General features: G+C 35.2%; 2 protein-coding genes and 1 long non-coding RNA gene across 9 annotated transcripts; all 3 read right to left on the reverse strand.

Annotated features, from left to right (window-relative positions):
• Positions 1 to 6978: 6978 nt before the first annotated feature.
• LOC118344058 lies at positions 6979 to 10215 on the reverse strand. Its single transcript, XM_035683852.1, has 9 exons — positions 10045 to 10215; positions 9680 to 9918; positions 9355 to 9564; positions 9069 to 9161; positions 8608 to 8703; positions 7874 to 8490; positions 7654 to 7691; positions 7390 to 7520; positions 6979 to 7220 (listed from the first exon to the last, which is right to left on the reverse strand). Exons 1-6 carry the CDS (start codon positions 10166 to 10168, stop codon positions 8134 to 8136), a joined length of 1119 nt encoding a protein of 372 aa, XP_035539745.1. The 5' UTR covers positions 10169 to 10215; the 3' UTR covers positions 6979 to 7220; positions 7390 to 7520; positions 7654 to 7691; positions 7874 to 8133.
• Positions 10216 to 14325: 4110 nt separating this feature from the next.
• On the reverse strand, positions 14326 to 18553 carry LOC118343993. Of its 7 annotated transcripts, XM_035683702.1 has the most exons (7): positions 18443 to 18553; positions 17384 to 17640; positions 16591 to 16829; positions 16254 to 16472; positions 15954 to 16062; positions 15542 to 15571; positions 14551 to 14623 (listed from the first exon to the last, which is right to left on the reverse strand). In XM_035683702.1, exons 2-6 carry the CDS (start codon positions 17577 to 17579, stop codon positions 15552 to 15554), a joined length of 783 nt encoding a protein of 260 aa, XP_035539595.1. In that variant the 5' UTR covers positions 17580 to 17640; positions 18443 to 18553; the 3' UTR covers positions 14551 to 14623; positions 15542 to 15551. The 7 variants fall into 7 exon arrangements, 6 of the variants coding, with proteins under 6 accessions (XP_035539593.1, XP_035539592.1, XP_035539591.1 ...); XM_035683701.1 differs by lacking the exon at positions 15542 to 15571 and having other exon boundaries at positions 14513 to 14623; XR_004797809.1 differs by having other exon boundaries at positions 14555 to 14623; positions 15542 to 16062.
• A 1254-nt stretch (positions 18554 to 19807) lies between these two features.
• LOC108994754 lies at positions 19808 to 23294 on the reverse strand. The gene is made up of 3 exons (XR_001996754.2): positions 23273 to 23294; positions 23084 to 23163; positions 19808 to 20177 (listed from the first exon to the last, which is right to left on the reverse strand). It is a non-coding gene; the product is annotated as an uncharacterized LOC108994754 (long non-coding RNA).
• Between the last annotated feature and the right edge of the window lie 557 nt (positions 23295 to 23851).

The raw sequence follows: 23851 nt of genomic DNA on the forward strand, positions 1-23851 counted from the left end.
AAATGGGAACTTTGTACAGAAACTCACCTTCTGAAAAAAAACAGCAAATATAACTCAAACTAAAAAATAGAAGCACTAAAACACAGAGCAAGATAAAAAAAATAAACTATATTTGATTTTCGGGAAATAAATTGTTCAAGGTCCGATCCAAGGAAATATGTACAAATTCACCAGAAAAAAAACACCAATGACCTTGGATCAAGATTAAGATCCAAGAAATGAAGAAACCCATTTAAAAAAAAGAAAAAGAAAAAGAAAAAGAAAAAGAAAAAACCTAGAACTGGGAAAGAAGATAGAAAGGGGCACTGGACTCACCTAAAATTGATGCAAAGATGCATAAGAATCTCAAAAGAGATTATAAACAATAGATCCAACCAATTAATCTTCCAAATACAGAAACAAATCAAGCTCTGTTATATATTCTACAGCTCTATTTTTGTTTTTCCTCAAGCTCCCATCTGGTTTTAGAATCAATGCTTCTATCTGGGAAAGAAGCTACTAACCGTAAGAGCAAAAAATCTCAAGTGAACCTGGCTTCAACCCACGGCGACAAACACAGATGCATATTCGGTACTACCCACGACGATGAAAGACGCAGACTCGACTACCCATGACAACGACCACGACAGATTTGGTCCTACTAAACGACGACGACGACAGATTTGGTTCTCCTACCCATAAAGCGCGACGACATTTTCTGTCTCAGACGCTTTTTCTCCTTTCTTCGTTTCTTATTTTTCGTCTGCTTTTTTTTAATCATTAATATATCGGCTGACGTGCATAACACTACATCAACAGTTTCCTCAACGGCGAAGATGGATCCAATGCACGATGGCGAACTCTCTGGTTTTGCTCTTTGGTTTCCCTTTCTAGTTTCGATCTACAACATCCAACCCAAAGTAGCTTTTTGGATTCGATTTCCCTCCAACGCACGACAGCACTACAAGCCTCATCCAACACATGACGGCCCAACGCACGGCGAGACCTCTTTCAGTTTCTTCCTCTCTGGTTTCGAACTAACAACAGCTTTCATTTTTCGTTGATCTCCCTCTCTGCTTTCTGATTTTCCCTCCTTTCTTTCGCCTTTTTTTTTAATATTACACGATGACATGGCAGTCTACCAAGTCAGCCGGTTCCGTGATGGGTGCCCTATTTGGTTGTATCTAGAATTATTGTTTAGAATATAATCTTCTTCATTTCTACTCTACTTAAGTAATTTTTTAAATGAATTCTGCTACGTACAGACACGCTCGCAGAGTCACTGTGAACTCCGCTGATGTCGCAACATTGTTTTATATTAAAAAACAGCACCAGGCACCATTCTCGTTCCTCTAATCTCCCATTAAAACTTAGATCTTCATTTTCTCTTTCATCCTTATTGCATAATTTTCCTTGGTACAATCAAGATTCCATGGACGAGTTCTCATCCTTCTTTAGCTCCCAGTCATCTTCACAAAGCCGCTTGCTGGAGCTACGATTCTCTCAAGAGTTTTGGCCAGATCTCTCCCGTCATTCAGACTCATCTCAAACATGTACTTATTTTCTTAGAATGATTTTTTCTCCATGTTCGGCTTTGGAAAATTGATGGAACACAGAAGTGGTAGGAGAAGAAATTAATCTGATATTTTAGAGTTGCTTTGGCTTTCTATTACATGCGGGTGAAGAAAATTTGAGTTGGACAAATTTCTCTCTCTTGTATTTGGAATTACTGTTTTGAGAAGCAGTGAAGAAGGGGGAAAATGATTCTGTTTTGAAAAGACAGTGAAGTCACGCCAAATGAACCATTTCATTGAACTATCGTGCCAGTTCGTTTACAGTGACTACAGAACCTGCATTTAGGTTGCGTTTGGATGTTGAGTTGAGTTGAGTTGAGATGATAAAATATTGTTAGAATATTATTTTTTAATATTATTATTATTTTGATATTTGAAAAAGTTTAATTGTTTATTATATTTTGTATTGGAATTTGAAAAAGTTGTAATGATAAGTTGAAATGAGTTTAGTAACCAAACGAAACGTTTCTCCTTTAAATATGCTAAAGCGAATATGTAGGTTGTCAGAATAGGGTCCTAGATCTCAAATTGATAATATCGCTTAAATTGCCAATAATGACCATTAACAATAATGGTCATCAACTCGTGGGTAATTTAGGTCTCACAAAAAGTAAAGTAGATATCTCTCTTAATCCTTCTTAATTTGCCAATTGATGAATTAAGTCCCTATATATATATATACACAATATGGATTGGAAGGATATGATTTTCTATTATACAAGTTAACCAAGAAATGGCATAATTCCACAACAAATTTGTGTATTTGGGTTTAGTTCTTGTAATTCTATCGATCATCTATTCATGCAACTAATCCAAGGGGGAGGTTTTATTGCCTAGAAGAGAGTACCAACCTTACAAAACCATTAACCTAAAAATAATTTTTTGGCATATTCTTATGATAAAACTTAGTACAACTAAGTTGTAATTATGTTAGGCATAGTCTAAATTAAAATTAGAGCAAAATTCGAAGAAATTTCAAATTTATCAGATTTAGGCATCGTTTGTATTCGTAACCCATCTCAACCCACCACAACCCACCTCAACTCATCTTTACAACTTTTTCAAATTTCCACACAAAATATAATAAACAATTCAATTTCTCAAATTTCAAAACAACTTCTCCAAATTTCCACACAAAATATAATAAATAATTTAATTTTTATTTTACTATTCACAAACCATCTCAATTCATCTCTGAATCCAAACCGAGTGAGATAGACCTAGTCGATGTAAAATAGTTGAGTCTAGCAATTGATGAAGGTGATCGTGTCAAATTTTAATGTTTACTATGTTGAAAGGCTCATCAAGCGAACATGATAGAATCTTAATTGAATTATGCTTCTACAATCCGAATTTGGCCCAACATTAAGGCTTCATTTGGATCCTTGAATGAGCTCTACTCATCTCAGTTGGAATCTGTTTTAGATCTATCCCAACATCCAAACACACAACTTCCAAATCACTATACATCACTCAACTCAAAACCTCTTTACACTGGGACCCACAACCTTTTTCAACTTCTCATAAATACATCTAAACTCATCTTAACATCCAAACACATCTAAACTCATCTTAGGTGGGTCCCACAAAACTCACTTCACCATCTCAACTCACTACTATTTATAAAGAACTCAACTCAGCTTAACATCCAAACGTAACCTAACCCTACCTAATTAAACCATAGTTTTAAATTTCGTACCGTACCGGCCGGTATGGCCGAAATTTTTCGTACCGGCCGTCCGGCTGGTACAAGTATTATATCTATTTCGTACCGGCCAATACCGGACGTACCGGCCTCAATTTTCAAACTACAAGCTTATTTTTTAACCCACAATTCTGACTAGACTATTTATAATTTATATATATAATTTATTTATATATAGACTATTATTTTAGAATATAATTTTTATATATAATTTATTTATATATCGAGTATTCTGAAATGTTATCCCGAAACGCTATCCCGAAACGGTAGCGGTACCGAAATATTTCGTTCCAGTGCCTTGACCGGTACAGCTTCCGGTACGGTATTCAAAACATTGATTTAAACATAAGGATGCACAATTTTTCTTATGGGACTTGAGCATTATTTCAAAGATTTTTACTTGTTGTCCCACAAAGAAAAATTTTGAGTTACCGAGCCTAAAACTCAAATAGTTTTGTATGCGATATATATATATATAAATATATATAGACCCTCACCCTGCTAATTTTGTATCAATTTGTCCTTGGGTTGTTAATATGGAGTCCATTAGTGTGGACATGTTCAATGGTCGGAAGGATTTCTAGAGATGTGGTTGTTACAGAGATCGAGTTGGTGATCGTGGTGAAACTATAGAAAGGCCGAAAAGATTTCCGGAATTGCCCCATTGCAAATCAGGTTTAGAGTCGGCAAAAGTTTTGTCAGTATATAAATCTAATTGTAATTAATTAAATTTGTAGTAAATTTAAAGGTGACGGCTAACCACCGGAATGGATTTCCAGATCCTTTTGTGAATGCCCAAAAGTTTTCTGTTGCATGCACCTAGTTTTTCGCAAACTTATCATCCAACTACACAATCTACAATATAGTTGGAATACTCAAGTTCTTCATAATAATCATAAAAAATTCTATGTATGGTCAATTTTGCATACGGCTTGCGCATTCCACTAATGTGATTAATTGCATCACTTTTTTTTTAATATGAAATAACTATTTTGAACAATCAAATCAGCGAAGTGTGTAAAGAGTATGCAAAAGTAACTATGTGTAGCAGAACTCAATAATCATTGGTGCTATATTTTTCACCACACAAATTAATATGCATGCATGCATGGTATAACAAGTAACTTCAAGTACGATAGTCATTTGAATATCGATCTCACAATTATCCTTGGCCGGTCAAATGAAAATGCTCCTGATCACCAAGAATGATTTGGTGATGAAAAAGATTATCCAACGAATTACACAATAAAATTTGCATGATCCAAGATTAATTATTAAACCGTAGAATAGTAAGAACGAAATAATGCTCGACCATCCATTTGAGTCATAATTACTTCTTTGATAGCCACCCTTACTTTTTCAGTGCTTCGATTATATTCTATCACGCAATTAAAGCTTTAAGATAAGATCCAATTAGGAAATCATCTTATATATATACCCACCTTTGCCACCCATTTCCTCACTGCTAGCTTCTTGTACTTATGATCTCCCTATCAGTACAAAAGGATACCTGCAGGTATGTAATATTATTGTAGCCCTAGCTCCCAGCTAATTTCCATGCTAATTATTTGAGTATTTATAGTCATGATCATTTAGCTAGTTTCTTTAAACGAGCGATAATCAATCTTAACACGCACACAGAGCCTCATGATCATTTATACTTAATTCTCAGGATTTGGCCTTACAGATATTGATCATATATCATCATCATCATGAAAACCCTAGTACTTGTTGTACCCTTTGTTGCAATCCTCTTGATCTTTGCAATCCTGCATGCTGATGCAGAAAGGCTCCCAGTGGAGGAGCCTAGGCCAAAAGCGGCCAATCGTCGGCTCCTAATTACCAATCAGCCTCAGGTAGGCGACGACAACACCGACGCGGATACCAGCCCGGAAGCGAACCCAATGTATAGAAGAGCTGCAGGACCATCCCTGGCTGATAGTCACCGTCGTCACCCTTGTCCAAGAATAGAAGATGAACGTCATACTCCAGTTGGTACAACATGCGTACACAGCTAGCTAATTAATCAAAGGGAGCTAATTATAATATATGGTGTGGCTTTCAATAAAAAAAGTGGAACCAAGATCATCGATCCATGTTACTTGCCAAAGCTATCGTATATACGTTCGAGCAGCATGCTTTTAGTTTCACTAAGACGAAATAAATCTATATATATATTGTATAGGCTTTGTATGCGACGGGTTTCTGGCAGTAATCTATATATATACATGCTGCATGTGAATTATGGCTGTTAAATAAAGGGACCATGCATGCATTAGGTATGTGCATGCATGGCGCGTGTGTTTGCTTATGTATATCACTGATATATTTTGGATTATTTGTCGTATATATACTTCCGTATAGAGTAAATTGGTGGATGTATAAGATGGGTAATATTAATTATAATTTCAATTAATTGGTCATAATTAAGGAGGAATATATATCAAGGTGATGAGGTTTTGACTTTTGAGAAGAAGGGACAAGAGTACTTGAAATTGTGTGAGAGAGTCGAGAGAGCTAGAGCATGTATGCATGCATGGTTATAACTGCACTGCATGCAGGGAAATTAAGCGTTGACGTCCTTATATAAATATATATATATATATATATATATATATATATGCAACTACGACTTTTTTGAAGCAACTATATATGCATTAAAATAAATATCAAAGATATAAGAGATCAGGTCAGGGGGCAATTAATTAGGATCCTCAATAAAAATCTTATTCCAGTCATGAAGAGATATATATATATATATATATATCTGTAGAGAGAGAGAGAGAGAGAGAGAGAGAGAGAGCTAGCTGCAAGGAAATATCGATAGCAGATCATCCTAGCTAGCTAGCTCCGGACGCAAACAGCTTGACCCAAGCAAGGGCGCTCTTTGAATAATTAATACCGGAATTGGAAGCTGCCGCAGCAAGCCTGAGCATGCTTAGCGCTACTGAGAATTAAGAGGTTGGGGGAATTATTAGATCTTTTAGATATAGTTATAGGTCAAAGATCATATCCATGATCATCATTAATCACGCACATACCAACTTGTGATGGATATGTTCAATCTCCTCAATAACACCTAATCTCTCACTACAAGGAATAAACTCATTTCCGGCGACGTCCTTCGCCGCAAATAAATGAATATATCGCCGCAATAAAGTATTTCCGGCTACCTCATCTTTTCCCAAAGTCGCCGCTGTTAATCAGCCAAGTAAGACGTTTTGTGCCGAGGTGGAGGACGGACAGAAATGCTTTCCATTTCCGGCGAGTATAGATCGCCGGAAATAAACATATATATCGCCAATAAAGATATTTTTAGCATAGTTGTGAAGTCTATTCCGGCGACTAAAAACCGCGGAAATATAATATTTGCTGCGAATTTAACTTCGCCGCAAATGTTTCATTCTTGTCGATGATAACGTGAGCTGATTATTTTTGGCGATGACATAGTCGCCGCAAACAGTCCTTACTCGCTGCAGTTATTTTCGGCGAGTTACATTCGCCGGAAATATGTTTTTTTTTTTTTTTAAATCCAATTCTGTTTGCTTGTATTTTGTCTTCCTGTTATTTTCCTAATATTTGTAATTTCATAACAAATAATTGCTTATTAATAAATTAGAAATCCTAAATTTGGATAAATTTATATTTGATTGCACATATAAATTATATGTCAACATCATTCAAATAACCTCAACATACATATTTAAAATTCACCAAGATTTAAGTGTACATTTTACATAATACCATCCAACATATCACAATGGAATATAAATTTACAAGTATTTTTCGTTCAAACTATAAATGTCTAGCAGCAAGTTGCCTTCATGAATGCGCCAGCTTCTTCATTGCAAGTGTTTTTCTTTCTAATCACCATATTCCAACAAGTATGGGAAGAGCTGAATTTGATTCACCGATTTGACTTCAAGTGTTTCAAAACAACTGTAAAGAAATGCAATATATTTCTGCAAAAACATAATATTCAAAGCCCAAGTTACAAGGCATTCAATTAATAAAAGATAGCATCTCTTATTTTTCCTTTGCATCTCTAACTAAAATATATATATATTGTATATATTATGTACATATATAGAACACGTAAAAACTCTCTGACAATTAATACAAGGGTCTCACCTGAAATTGGGACTACCTTTTACATGATTCAGAAAGTCTCTACATACGCTAGCTCTTTAGTCTGGTATAAAACTAGCTTCCAAAATCACTGTACCCAATGTGAGAAAAATCCAACACATGGCAATTTGATCCTGCCAAACAAAGTACGCACCAAAAAGAACAAATTATATAGGTGAAAAGCCATATGCACTTAAGATTTTTTATATGAGAAATACATAATTTGCATTTATTGGAACTAATAAATATTAAGTCCGTTGCACTCACCCAATGTGATTTCCTCTATGATATCTCGCATTCAACAACTTCATTTACCAAACAAAAAAAAAATTAGAATAATGATGAAACAAGTTATTTATTCTTAGTCATATAGATGTTGAAAGATACATAAAAAGCAACAATGTCAGAACAAGAATAAATGAAAATTTGCAAGTCAGTCAGGTACTAATAATATTATTAAAAGGCTATGTATATACTGATAACTTACCTTGCTATAGCAATTTCATTGTAAATTGATGACCAAGAACTTCCAATGTGCATGTTGGTGGCAAAAGCAACGTACATCTCCAGACAAAAGCTACAAAATATCTTCAAACCAAAAAATATACTACCTACCCCACACCAGTAATTGATGTACAAAAGAGGAGGTTCTGGAGATATGGGAGACATTTTGTTGTTATATTATTTTAACTTTCATCTCCTTACCAAAATTGACAAAAAATTGTTACCCTCAAATTTAGTAACTGGCTATGCAGGTCCCTGAGTCTCTTTATGAGACTCTCCCTGGGTCTGCCTCTCTAACTCATATCTCTCCAAAAACTTGTCGTACTTGTCTTGTTTCTCCATTAATAACATGACATTCGCTCGTAAGTCATCATGTAAAGTCTTATAATGTGCAGTTTCTTTCTCACTTCTTTCTGCACGTTCAGTTAATTCTACTATTCGAGCATTAGTTGATTGTCTAGATGACTCGGGAATAACCATCTCGCCAAGACCCCGTACATACCCTGGCCTGTGGCCCAAAACTTCCTTAAATATTGTTGCAGCAGCCTCCTTAGTTCGCTTCTCAGGCTCCAGCTCTGCCATTTTTGCTACCATCTCATTCTATCAACCATTGGAAAACATCACACAAGTTAATTGCTCGTAATATGTACTTAGCACTAAAAATATAGACATCAGTTTATCTCAAACATCATGAGATTTTACTTAATTAACACTCACATATTTCTCTTCCGTCATGGGAGTCACAAATTTGTCATTTTTCTTTGACCACCTGACTTCTTTAAAGAAATCAACCAAATTCTCCTCATTCCCAGACTGCAAATAAAATAAATTACACACTAACTTAGATTGAATATATGAACACCATTATGAAGCACAAATTAAAAGAGTACAAATAGCTAGCATTAAGAATGAAACTCAAATCTGCAAGATAAAACTCTCATTCAAACTATCAAATAAATTGTTGGGATTAGACTTACAACGTACAAACAATAACGATTGTTGAGTGTTTTTTCTGTTTTTTCATAACTAAATGTGCAAGTAATTATATTAGTCATTAATATATAGAGAACTCAAAGGAAATACACAACTTTGAAGAAGCCTAACATATCACGCAACACAAAGAAGTAATAATGTTACATATAGTCGGTGTGCATCTTGCAACCAAAATGGAGACTTACCCTCATCTCCATTAGTCGCACAAATGACCTCCGTCCAGCTGTGTGATTGTTTTGTTGCTTCTCCCTATTACTTTTATTTCGTTCAGACATCCGCTGCAATCACATAGGACATGATATACATCCATTGAATGTAGAGGTGTCAAAAGGATTATATGACTAAAAACAGAAGTAGATATAGTTGACTATTTTAACAAAAACTAACCGTTCTAACTAACATTTAATACAGGTGACTATTTTACCAAACAATTCCACAGCATGTTAATTAAGTATACGACTGCCAACTTACCTTAAAGTCATCGCTTGAATATCGAGCACATAACTTTACCCAAGTGGCTGGTGTCACCGACGGTGGCACATTCGCAAGTGCTTCTTCATTGCTCTCATATTGCTTGTAAGTTCTATGTAAATCATAGCGAATATGATTAAACCGCTTGCGTAGTGTCTTCGTAACCGTATCACGATGGTTCTTCTTGGTCCAGTCAAGGATGAAGTCAGCCTACAGACAAACATTAAGAGTATTAATTATAATCTCCCAACCCCGAGTTTTACATTGACAATGTTAGGCTTTCATCTACTCTATTTGAACATGTATTGCATTCTCCTACTTTTACCTGAATGCGTGTAATTAATTCTTCCTTCTCATTAGCTGGTACATCGTGCCAGCTAGCATGACTCAAGTCCACATGGTGCTTGACCAACCATGTAACCCTTGTAGTAAACAAGGTAGCATTTTCACAACAAGGTGCAGTTTCACCGTCCTTTATCCTCAAGGATATCTTTCCATACTTTCGCACCTTTTCAAACTCTGTGCTCTTTGCAGCTCCTCGCCCACGCTTCTGACGAAGTGATACTAGGTTGTTTCCAAGAGTGAAAATGTCATCATAGTTCAATAATTAAATTAATCAACATGTTAAACATATAATATAAAACAATATCCAAAATGTAAAACAATATAAATATAAATTAGCATTAATACCAGACGGGTTTGTGCTTAATGACGAATCAGCCACTGGTATGTCATTCGGTTCTGTGCTTGGCTGGCCATTACGTGGATCGGTTAAGTCATATGAGCTTGAGGATGAGTCATCTCTAAGATCCATCGTAGCAATAGGTACTTTATTGCGAACTTCACCATTGATTTGAGATCTCCCCCGACCATAGCTCACACGATGTGATCGACCTCTACCTCTTCCAGTTAGAGGCATTGATGAAGCACGCTATATAAACAAACTTCTAAAGTAAAATATAAATAAACAAACTTCTATATATGTCTATGTGTTTGTGTGTGTGTAATTCACTGAAACCCTTCATGAGTTTTTGGCTTCAACATTCATGGAAGCTCATGCATCATGCATGGGTCTTGTTTAAAATATAAAAACCTAATGATCTTGAGCAGATAATAATTATGATCAGTTAGTCATGAAAATCATAATCAGATATTTCTGATCTCAGCGCCAACAATGGGAATTGAAACAGTCAAAGAAAAGAAAAAAGATGATAACTTAATTACCATGCATTTCTGTACGTGAGAATTGTAAAACCAATTAATTAGTTGTTTTCAACCTACCTAGCTAGCTAGAGCTATATCTTGAATTAATACTTGCATGGATTACAAATTAATATCGTGATTGAATCTATATATCTAGTCTGTCTCAAATGTAATGCATCCGCATGAGTACTTTACCATGCAATATATTATGCAAGCTACCGGATATTATAAATTTTTGGAGATGAAATTTACATTTCCTCTCCAAAAATGCCTGAGCTACTAAATTTGTTCTAACGGAGAAATATCCATTCGACCAAGATATTTTGTGATGAACAAAATTGTTTCAAAAAAGAAAAACCGTTCGAACGAAACAAAATAGATTCGAACATGGAATTAATGTATGTTCGAATATTGTATACTTTGTTTGAATAATAGTATTGGCGGAAAATTAATTTATTTTTCCCGGAAAAAGTTAATAACCGTTCGAACTTAATTTCTTTGTTCGAACAGACATTTTTTCAATTAATTTTTTTATTAGTATGGATTTGTGCACATATTTTTTCCATTAAAGTAATAAATATTTTTTCCATTAATTTGTTATCATTTTCAAAATATAAAAATGTGTATATATTATATATTATGATTTGCGGTGAGTTAAAATATTTATAAATTCATAAATTAATTTTATGTAATTAACTTCAAAACTTTATAGTGATTTCTTTTATGTTAAATTTATATAAATATAACTTCAAAGATAGTATCGCTTTTTTTATATTATCATGAACGGCAAGTAAAATGAAAAAAAATAAACAAAATAGTAAACACGAAAAATAAAAATCATACATTAATTACATCTCAAATATATAATGTTCAATACAATATAAAATAATAAAATAATAACTAAATCGATCATTGGGTCCTTAGTAGATCAACATCCTCTTGCAACATTTTAATACATCATTCCAGATCCCTAAGCTTCTCTATGATGGGCTCAATGAACTCCACAAACAGAGCTCGTACCTGATCTAAAGTAGCCCCAGAAGGATGTCTCTCAACAGCAGCAGTACTACTAGAAGTTAGATCTGTGGGAGGATCACTAGGTTGTTCTGGTGTAGTCTTCCGCAAGTACCCCTTGCTCTTGCTAAATGTGATATTGTTAAAGGGCTCCATCTGTGGTGACCTCCGCTCAGTCACAGGCACTGTAACCCCCAATCGGAGTAGGAGGTTAGATATCAGTAATGCAAATGGTAAACTACCTCCACTGGAAAAGCATAACTCTAATCGAATGCGGAGGAAGAAATACAATGACAGAATAATGGGGTACTCTTGTGCTATCCACAACAAAAATCTGGCTCGATCGATCCCGAAATTAGTCTTGTGTTTTTTTGGATCAATGTTATAGCCAACAATCAAATTAAGCATTCTGAAAAATGCTATACAATCGGCCTGTCGGATCACCTTGCTCCCATCATTTGGAGGAGCCGATGGGTCTCGCACTTGCTGACGCACCTAATCGTCCGTGAGACCATCATCAGGTAAATCCTCATCCTCACTACCATCCAAACTAGCATCCGAATCTACATTCGGGGCTAGTGTGGAGGATGCGGCAGGTGTGTCAAAATCAGATGGTGCAGCCGCTGGTGCTCGTGTAGCCACTACATGATATGCATCGGCCACGCGCAGGATATCAAGGAACTCAACAATATTGCAGGGAGAGAAATTAATACTCACTCCCCGGACCGATAAGGTATAGAACAGAGCATCAGCGCTAAGTTCTCCCATGGCACGGTAGAACTCACGGACCATATCTGGATATGCAGTCCCCCGCTGCTCACAGATCAGTATCCATCTCCGCTCGGTGAAGATGGACCGTATGCTCTGTCCCTCCCATGAAAGATCGGAGAATTCAGACAAAATGACTAGACGCTCGACAAGTATAGGCCTCGTCTCCTGAGCATGAGCTGCTCCACTACTTTGGCTCGGCTGATCTCTCGCACGTTTTCTTCCGTTGGATGCCATTGATATACTGTTTAACTATAAGGAAAGTAAGAATATAATTAATCATAATATTTAAATTATATTATTGAAGAATTATACTATATTGAACCGAATTGAAATAATTCGTTCGAACTAGTAAAATCTATTTGAATGGATTGTTCTATTCATTCAAACCTGCAATCTTAGTTCATTCAAACGAATTTCTTTTGTTCAAACAGAAATAATGATGTTTGGAAACTGAGCATTCGAACAGACTAGAGTTAGTTCGAACGGGAAGAAGCCAAACAGCCATGGCTGAGTCGACTCAGCCCCGAACTTAAAAGCCCAATCTCGCTACAGGAAATTTCCCTTCTCGCGAGGAGTGAAATCCCCGCATTTCCCCTGTTTTCTCGCAACAAATTTTTAGAAACTGCGAGAAGCACTCTTCGCTAATTGGTCGAAAGTAATACGTCTGCTCAGTGGAGTTTCGGTGATAAATCATGGGCGGTCGCAATTGCTGCACCTAACTTGGCCATTCATCTCTCGCAGCAAAATCACCTTGCCAATTTGGGAGAAGGGCAATTACGGTGAGGAGGCGTAGCAAATTTAGGGCCATTTACGGCGATTTCACGGGTCCGTAAAATCCAAAATTTGGTGATTTTGGTAATGGCGGAAAGAAGCTTTCATCCCATTTGCAGTGAATTTGTAGACGCCGCAAATTCTGGGATTTTACATACGGTGAAAGATCGAGATCCCCGTAATTTTTTTTTATTAAACATGCGGTGAATTCGATTACCACGCCGCAATTTCTGGTGCTGATCCATACCGTAAAAGAGCGAGATCCCCGCATTTGGTTTTGATTCTACATGCAGTGAATTAGATTACCACGCCGCAATCTTAGATAGATTTTACATACGATGAGCATGTACGGTGCATGAAATGCCAAATAGATCCGCTTGCTTACAAATTTGCAGCTGTGTGGGTTAATGGATATGCGGTGAATAAATTATAAGAACCCACTCACAGAATTAGATCAATGGTTTCTCCGAATGCAGGCTTCGAACAATAGTTGAGAGCAAATTTATGGGTTTTTGGGTTCACTGATGCAGCAACGTCGTTGCAGGAATTTATGGGTTTTTAGATTCGCTGGCTTCAAATCACATTAACGTTATTTAAAGCTGATGTTCTTCACCTAGGTTAGTTTGCAAATCATTCAATATGTACTCTGAATTGAAACAACCTCTATCGCAATTCTCATGTATATCATCTTGGCATGCATATTGATTCTCCACCAATCATAAAATATATTTTATTTATATTGATTCCTTGCCCCAGTATATGTTTCATGAATTTATAATGACCAATCATAAAAAACTCTTCTTCTTTAATTTAAAGATCATGATCAAGAAATTAGATAGATGTAGATGCATCTAATTTATATCTATCCCAATAGCTCGGTACGTACTCTATGTGACTCATGAATTTGCCAAAAATAAATTACAAGCTTGGAGCAATATTATATATAATAAGAGCTAGGGAAATAGCATATATTAGCATATAGCACTACTTCATGGGAATTTAGAAATTTAAGATGACGTCTTGATCATTCCATGCATATGGATGATTCTTTATATAAATCATGGAATTAAAGAAACATAGATACTTGTATCTATACTTTGCAATTGAAACTAACAGGATCTAATTAGATTAAGCATTCTTTACACCACACTAACTCAGAAAAGCTTGAATGTAAACATTTCATTTACTTTCACATCATACATTATAGCAGGTTTCTTCTAATTGTCAAGCAATTACTTAAATTCCTAAAAACGTCTACTAACACTAAACACATGATGAAGAACGTGTGCATCTCATTGGAATTGTTGTCAACATGGTAATACATTAATTTAAACCCTATACATTAATTTAAACCTGGGAGTGAATCCATATATGTAGCATCCAGCAAGCTCATTGGTGCATCAAAAAATTCCACTTGGCTGATATCAACATATGAGAGCAGCTTTCTACTTGAAAAATACACATGCTTCAAACAATTATTGATGTGCTTGAAGTAATTGCTGATATCTACCTGCAAATTACAAAGAATCAACCAAAAACTAAACTTATGCCAGTCATTGCATGTACAAACTAAAGCAGACAATAATTCATGCTAGTCATTGCATGTAGAAACTAAACTTTTGCCACTCATTCCATGTACAAACTAAACTAAGCAAAAGCCTCCAATAATTCTTTAAAATCTCTTATATGATCCATATTTCATAGGAAAATAAAAGATGCATCAGGCAGTGGCATAACTTTTTCCAGTTCACTGCTCTAGGGTCAAGAATAAATACCCTTCTCTATTTATCAATGTAAAACATAATAGTTTTGAGGCATGAGCTGCAGGAGGAGAACATATCAACCCTAAACCAAACTCACATGTATTTGATTTAACAATGGTCACAACTCAAACCATCGGTAGGGTGGATACAATTTTCAGCCCTATATATGTGAGTTAAAACTACATATCATATAGCACACACCTAAGCATATAATGGATGACCTGTCCAAATATCTTTCCGCATAAGATATGATATCCAAGTATATCATATGTACTACATTTTCAAGCACTACATTTGAGGCTTCAAAATATGAAAGTATATAGCCTGTCCAAAAAATAAATGTGGGAATGAATGGTGGAAATTACCACCTAAGCCCAAAATTCCAGCAAAGGATATCTTAATGCCATTTTTGTTTCTTCCACACCACCAAATATTGAAAACAGTGCTACCCAGTTAGTTTTCTAAAGCCAGATAATTATGTATGCACGCAATGACTAATTTCCATATAATATACCAAAACAAACACCAATTGTTTAACAAAACTGTATGCAACATTGTTTACAAAATCCCAATAACGACAAGCCAAACCTTACTTCAATTAAAACAAAACCAAGTTGACCCCACCATAAATCTCATGGAATAGACAGGGCTATTTTTAAGTTTACCTAAATACTCTCAAAGAGTGACCCAATGACCTGTTGTTGTGAAGAAACATTGTTAGACGTGATTATACAAATCTCTCAATATAATGCAAAACTTGCTAAATTCCAATAGTACTCGAGTTATTCAAATGACAGCATATGATAAAAAAATCCTAATCTTTACATGTATATTCAACATAAATCTCTACCTATAGTCTATTACAGAAAAAATTACCAAACATTTCTTTGTACCTGGTATACATATGTCTCAAGTTGAAAGGTTTTAATATCACTAGCATCATAACTAATCTTATAGAATATGCATCGGCAACTCTCTTAGCCTTTGAAGACAATACATGCAGTTTCTAGGGGTTTTAAAGCATACTTACAAAGTTTTGTCTTCATGCAGTTTCTAGGGCTTTTAAAGCATACTTACAAAGTTTTCTCATAAGCTTTAACAGAGTAATCCCACCAAAATATTGTAGCCCAGGACTTTTGATAATTCCACCAAGCAACATCCAGCAAGTACAACTAACATCAAAATCCTGCACTATTTTCATGACAACTATTAAATAAAATATGTGCTTGCCAGCAAAAGTTAGCAAAATATCAAAAAATCCCAGTTTAGAAGGCCATGCAGCTAAAGATTTCTTGGAGTGTCTCTATTAGACACTCTTTCTAAATCACTATCAAGTAGGTTCATCCTCTGGTCATACGATTGTTGCCAAACCAATACCTGTAGTACTTCCCTTTTCAGGTCATCCAATTCAGTCTTGTACATCATTGCCTCATCTGGTTCCACCAACGAGGTTGGTTTTACTAATGCCTCATCGTGTGTTGCACAACCCAAGTATATTTTATGAAGCTGGTAGTGAAAGTCATTGAACTTCTTTCCAAGGTTCTTCTCGACCATCTCGCGATGATTCCGTTTGCTCCAATCTAGAATGAAATCAGCCTGCAACATCAAACCAAAAGACATCAGTCCATAGACATAAAGATCATAGACATAACATCTTTAAAAATATAACTGAAATTTAATCTATTTTCTTAGTTTAATGCAAGCAGCACAATACCCGAACACGATTGATCTGCTCCTCTTTTTCTTGTGTATCTACAGCATCCCAAGTATTTTGAGCCATGGTTGCATGATGCTTGATAATCCATGTTACCCTTGTTGTAAAGAACACTGCATTCTCACATGATGGTGCCCTCTCGCCATCATTAATCTTCAAAGGAATGAGACCATGCTTACGAAGCTTCATAAACTCAGTGCACCCAGCTCGTCCATGACACCTCCGCATTGGTAGTTTCCCTGCCATTGACATCCTCATCATTGACTAACAACAAAAATAATCACTAAACCAACCACTGGGTCCAGAACCACACATCTCAAACGTACATGATCATCTTCACTAATACCATGTTACTCAAGCATTTAATCACATAATTATCACTGGCTTTATTCTATTTTCTACAGACTCATTTAACCTTTATTGATATAATGCTTAAATTTAAACATGATGGTAATCATTTTTCCAAATTAAGTATGGATTTGCACAAACATACAACTAAAGGGTGTAAAGATACTTGAATCTTCCCATTATGATTTGTAAGACACTACATGAATGATTACCATCATGGAAAAAAACCTCTTACAGGGAAAAAAAAGAAGTCAAGATATTTTTTTCATCTCTTTGTGCTTTGTAGGGCACTACCACCAAATTACTGGCCCCATCTTTGTAGGGCACGTCCAATTTTACTTGTTCTTTTAAAGAAAAACCACATACTAAGTTTCTAGTGTTTATAAATTCTAAGAGCAGTGAATAATAAATTCTGCACAATTTCCACCAAAACAATACTTATTACCATTGTTCTCAGGCCTTGTATTTGGATCATTGCTAATTTCAGGAAACTCAGTACCCAAAACCATCTCTGAGGGTTGTGTTGAGTCGTCCAATGATGAGTTTTGCTCAACCATTCGTGTCCACCTACATGGTTGCGACTGAGGTGTTGGACCACACCATGTGCTCCCTTCACTAGCGCGTATGCGAGTTTCTGTCATTCGGGCATTTCCACCAATTGTTTGGAAATCAATTCTATATGCAACTGTATTGTAAAAGCTTCTGTCATGTGAAAACCAAAAAACCAGAGGGTGATCATTGTGAAAATGCAACATTTCTACAAGTCCGCCCTTCATCAGCACATTAAACTATAACTATTTTACTAACTAACTACATTATCCACACAAACAAATGAATCCAAAAAGTCTACTTTCTTTATTCCTCTATGATAAAGCTGGATGATGTGGGTAATAAAACAATCTTTGGAATAATAAGAATAAGGCATGCTGGTAGACCAAAAGTTTTGAATGGCAACGAGAAAAGCTTCTACAAATCCATTCATGTTTGGTTTATGGTTGTAGACAAGTTGATAAATGTACTTAGTATCATTTCATGCAGAAAAACTAAACTGGGTATATGGATTTCCCTTGCAATTCCACGTCTATCTCCTCACATTTTCCTTACCTTCACCAAGATGACATAAGGTCAGTTTATTAAACCCCAGTTTAGCTCTATTACTGAGGTGAAATAAGGTCATTTCATAGACTATTAAACTGTGCAAATCCATATTACAGATTTGTGAAATAAGTTCATGATTTGCAATAATCTCTAAACTGGCCTCTTCACCAGATTATAAGCTTAGATTGCAAACAACCAACACCATATTTGTTAAAGAAAATCTGATTTCACCTCAACTGAGAAAATCCATAAGCTTAGTTTAGTTTAGCTTCAGCCCAATAATGTAGGGAAATAAACTCAGGAAACCCATTTTTTCGAAACTAGTAAGTAGTGGCATACAGAAGAAGCTACTTATTACAGTAAGTAGTGTAGATGGATGAATAAAAGATGGTAGGAAAATACATACAGGGCTCTCTTGGTGCTTAAAGGTCAGTCTGAATACAGGGCTCTCTTGTGCCTTTTCCACCCATGATGTCCAACCAGATTTCCCTTAAAGTAAATAACTCTCAACTTTCTGTGTACTGCGCTGCTTTTGTGTAGTGGGCTGAAAGTCACTTCATCTGGTATAGACTTTTAAAAGTTAGGCTAATTTCCCTCCAATTTTGGCTTCTAAATATTTGGTGATCCCGCCTATTACCAACTTCCCATCACAAAAAGATATTTCACTATTTCCTCCTGACGGTGGGACCCATGTACACACGAATATGTAAACCATTCTTCCTTCTCTAACAATCGACAGCCCTTGTCTCAAGAAAAAAAACAAGAAAGCTTCAAACAACCCGTAAATTTACATTAACATAAAAAACAACCTTTTTTAATTCAGGCCCTTCAATGTTATTACATTTGAATACAAAGTTGATCATTAAATTAGATATATAAAAAAAAATACATATCTGGACATTAGATTTTATAGTGTTTAATTCCTATAATTTAAAAATATAAAATATAAAATTACATTCGGACAAATACCAAGATAATTTTTATATTTCACTATATATGTTATTCAATGATTTTAGCTCCCAATTCAATTTCAATTATACATCATTTTTTCCATACCTTTTCATAGATTCTCATACCTATTCATAATAAAAGGGAATATTTAACGTCTATGTATTTAACATGCAGGAGGATCCGAGTCAAATGATGCTAAACTTTCATATGGCACGTTGAGAGCGTTGGGATACCTTGAGTTGGCAATTCAGTGCAAAGATGGTAGGAAACCGTGATCTGACTCGGCGCACACGTTGGATGAGGCAAATAAATGTTGATTTCCCTTACAGATCGCCATTTTGAGTTATTTTTTCCTTTTATTGTAATTCCGGATAATGAAAAGCACATGTAACAATGTTTATATGATATTGATGTAGCATTAGAATGATTTTATAAAATCAAATCAAATCAAATTGAGAAGAGGAGTTTCCAAAAGGCAATCCTTCATGTAATAAATAGGTCCTATAAATGTACATAAAAGATGTAAAAGTTAATTGATAGTGTAGAACGGTGATGATAAATGTTAATGCTCAATTATAGATGAATGAAAGTGGGTATAACCACATCACAAATGCTAGCGTTCATCAAGAAATATAAAGATGTTGGAAGTAATATGGAGGTTGCCAGCCTCAACTTTTACTAATTATTGTTTCCCTTCCAAACAGAGCAAGTTGAAGTGGGTAATATAGAGGATAGTGGTCCATATGCATACAATTTCCATACCTTCCCAATTTTTACATGATTGATACATTTTGCACTAAGATTCAGAATATCACCTGCATCTATTAGTATAACTCACAATATTTAATTTCCAAGAATCCCAAGATCAAGTACATATCCATCAAGAGAAGTTGATTTTCCAGGAAATACTTCATACACGTATACAAAACAATCATCTACTTTGTTCCCATGCTATGGTCACCTGAACAAAGTAGATGATTGACCATGTGTTATATCAGACACAAAATGTTCCAGACAGTTCAACATCCAGATATTCAAACTTGTCCATTACAAATTTACAAGTGAAATGTCAATGTGCAATTATCTTCTGTATCAATTTATGCTTAAACTAAGCTATAAACTCGGCAGCACTGTGGACTGAAGTTATCTTCCCCGGCAGTTTCAGCTTATATAGAATAAGTTCAGTAGCACTGTGGAAAAAGAAAGATGCAATGTGTGAGCAAATAAATAAATGAAGTAGAAATAAATAATCAACTAAATATAATAAATGGAGTAGAAATCATATATGTTTTTACGTAAACAGCTCATTTCTGGTTCACAACCCTTAGCTATGCACATAAAATCTCCATCAATAGACCTATTTGAGAACTAAAAAACAAAAACACTTGATTGGTATTAGAATAGAAAAAGGGAAGGGAATGATAGCATCAACCTAAGTCTAAAAAAAAAAAAGAGAGTTAAGCTAGAGACAAAGTCTAATTCCTGAAATTTTTAATGTTCTAACAATGAAAGTGATGTTAAACCTCTTAACAATGCTAAGGTTGAAACATGAGAGGACAGTTTAAACAAGGGGGCAAAGATTCCCTTGGTAAAAATTCTATTATAGTGGAAGGAAAAAAAAAATTATGTTATAGATTAATCAAGTACCTTTACCACCACCATAATTACCATCTAAAAGTCGTTTTTCTAATTAGAAGTTTATCTGAGACAGTACCCCTATTATAAGTATAATTAGATGAACATATATAAACCAATATTATTGATAATGGAGTAGTGCTGGGGTTGTGTGTGTGTGTATACATATATATATATATATATATATATTATATGGGCTTGGACATGGAAAAAACTTAAAACGCATTGGACAGGTTCTTGAGTTTTAAGAATAGATGCAGTACGTGATGATTCTAGCTAGGTTGAAGCCATGAAATAGTGCTTAAGGCCTATGAAACCAAAATGGGACAGATGAGAGTACGTACCAATCAACTAATAAAAAAATAAATGTGGGACAACAAAACTTAGTGTATACGCTTGCAAAAAGGGTCAAGAAAAGGAAGTAGTTGTAACATCATCTGGAGGACCACTACTTGTTGCTAGGAATTTAAAGAGTGGTAGAGCATTAGCATTAGCTTGGGTCATAGTGACAACAGGGTGAAAATGAAAAGAAGGATAAAAGTGAAAGAGAAAATAGAAAGACCGGCGACTTGTAGGTGATCTAGCTAGGCAGATCATATACATGAATTAATAAAGTTATTTCTCAGAACCCTCCATACGGCCATGTTTTCCATCTTTTCAAATGACACCTTCAAGTGGTATGAAATTAGGGGATAAAAATGTCGTGGCGAAAAGAACATAACTTGCCATTTCAACTAAAGTTCACAGGATTTTATAGTTTTTGGCAGAAAAAACAGCTTTTTCTTGTAGTGATTCTTTAGTATTTACACCACACTAACTCAAAAAAAATAAAGAAGATCAAGAAGAAGAAGTCTAAAGAGTAGTAACGTATGTAACCAAGGAATAATTTAAGCTTTTCCAATAGCAAATTATCTTTGAGATTCCTCTCATTTATGTACTCTGCCAAACCTATATTTGAGGACTTTTGTTTTAGATTTAATATAATTCAAACACCATAGATTTTACCAATAATTATCATGTACATTGCCGTCCAGATTTCATACAAATAAGCTTGAATGTGAACATTTCATTTATATTCACATCATACATTATAGCAGGTTTCTTCTAATTGTCATGCAATTCCTTAAATTCCTAAAAACGTCTACTGACACTAAACACATGAAGAATGTGTGCATCTCATTGGAATTGTTGTCAACATGGTTATACATTAATTTAAGGAAATTACATTAATTTAAACCTGGGAGTGAATCCATATATGTAGCATCCAGCAGGCTCATTGGTGCATCAAGTAGGCTCATTGCATGTACAAACTAAACTAAGCAAAAGCCTCCAATAATTCATTAAAATCTGTTATATCATCAGTATTCTCAACAAATTACTTGACAACATGACTAGCAGCCATTGACATGGGAGTAAGTATACTGTTAATTTCTTCTCGACAGCCTCAAGGAAACAAATACAACAACTTACAAAAGCTAAAGACAACTCAAATAGCTAGGCATGATATAATATTGTTAGTGAAGAGAGATATATGGAATTTCACGAACGAAAATCCAACCTTTTGTGCGAAATAACTCCATAAAAAGGAACCAATCATAATTTCACCGTACCCCCTCAAACACAAAATATTTTTCTTCATCCGTAAGGCTCTTTTATAGTATAAGAGATATATTATATTACATATGTATTAATAATATATAAAATAGATTATATTTCTATATAGTACTTTAAATATAAATAACACTAATATTATTTCTTGATCTAGATCCTCAAATCCACAATACTAACAACATAAAACTACTCTTAGTAATTTTAAGTATGCTACAAGTTTTCAAACTCTTTCCCTATTCATAAGGGTAAAATCTTTGTCCTCACAATTACTTAGTTCATGAAAACAATTGATAGCCAACAATCTCATTTTCCCTCCCAACAAAAGCTTTTTATATTTATTATTTCCCATTTAGGGAATTAAAAAATTGATATATCATAATTCATGTATGATTCAGAAATAAGAAATCCAGAAATTCTCCCAATTTAGAAGAATCATTGTTAAACAATAATTCTATTATTTCATTGGTTGACGAGGCATTTGGTGGTAGTGGTTTTGAGTAGTTTGAGTAGTTTGAGATATGTACTAATGACCATGTGAAGGCAAAAAGGGAAACCACCAGCTGTACGCCTATATATATATATATATCTAGAAGCCAATAACTCAAAATATCATTACAAAATTCCCATTAAAACCTATAAAAAAAATCCCAATTAGATTTATGAAAAACCAACCACCCAGTATATGAAAAACTGATCAAAACCAATCCTTCCGCATCAAAGAATTCGTAATGTAGATAAAGCATGCACTTTAATTTTACATTATTTACTGCAATTGAACAAAACGCCCTAGCTAAATGGAAATACCCAAAACAGAGAGATCAGATAGACACAGATTGAGGGAGAGAAGTACCTTTAAGATTGAAAGGAGTTTGAGATAGCTTGCTGAAATAGGGACCGTGTGGAGGAGGTGGCGCGATACGGTGGGGCAGCCTTAATCATGGAGGAAGAGACCAAATGGACTAAGTGAAAGTTATCGAGAGAGAGGGAGAGATATATATACGAACGGTGAAAGATAAAGAGAGAGACAGAGGAGACTTACTGGCCAGGCGAGGAGGCGAGGAGGCGTGGAGTGACGGCGTTGAGTGACGGCGTGTAGGAGGTGGTTTGCAGGAGGAGAAAAATCGACGGGTCAAGGAGAAAATAGAGAGCTCTGTTTGCGGGAGGAGAAATTTTCGTTTGCGGAGAGACACACAGTGGCATCCGGTCAATTTAGGTGTTATCAGCTATTGCGGCGATAATAATGTCGCTGTGACAAGACAATAACTTGTCATTTAAGTACGGTTCAGGCTAATATCTATTGTGACAACATTATGTTGCCGCAATAGATTATTTTTTATGGTGAATTTAGAGGTCGCCACGAGAAAATTGTGGCTACAGTAATTACCAGCAGTTACGTCCAAAAACTGCTCGCAGCAATTTTCTTTGGTAGCAAAAATTGGATTTTCTTGTAGTGTCTAGATGTTATCATTTGTTTTAATCAGTATAAATGATTAAGGAGTGAAGCCCAATCATTTCTACTGATTATTTTGATGTTATTTCTTGGGGAATACACCAAAACGGGGGGTTTCGGATTCGAAATCCATACCCCCCCCCCCCTAAACACAACTCATTCGAACAT

This window comes from Juglans regia, chromosome 12, assembly GCF_001411555.2.
Source record: "Juglans regia cultivar Chandler chromosome 12, Walnut 2.0, whole genome shotgun sequence".
Lineage (NCBI taxonomy): Eukaryota > Viridiplantae > Streptophyta > Magnoliopsida > Fagales > Juglandaceae > Juglans > Juglans regia.

Coding starts and splice junctions, on each gene's coding strand:
- LOC118344058 (XM_035683852.1), bottom strand. CDS start 10,168: ATGGATCTTAGAGATGACTCATCCTCAAGCTCATATGACTTAACCGAT. Junction 9,565..9,679: donor AATTAATTACACGCATTCAG/GTAAAAGTAGGA, acceptor GTTTGTCTGTAG/GCTGACTTCATCCTTGACTG. Junction 8,491..8,607: donor CCATGACGGAAGAGAAATAT/GTGAGTGTTAAT, acceptor AATGGTTGATAG/AATGAGATGGTAGCAAAAAT.
- LOC118343993 (XM_035683700.1), bottom strand. CDS start 17,579: ATGACAGAAACTCGCATACGCGCTAGTGAAGGGAGCACATGGTGTGGT. Junction 16,473..16,590: donor AGCAGATCAATCGTGTTCGG/GTATTGTGCTGC, acceptor TTGATGTTGCAG/GCTGATTTCATTCTAGATTG. Junction 14,624..16,253: donor TGAAAAGGGAAGTACTACAG/GTATTGGTTTGG, acceptor TGTAATTTGCAG/GTAGATATCAGCAATTACTT.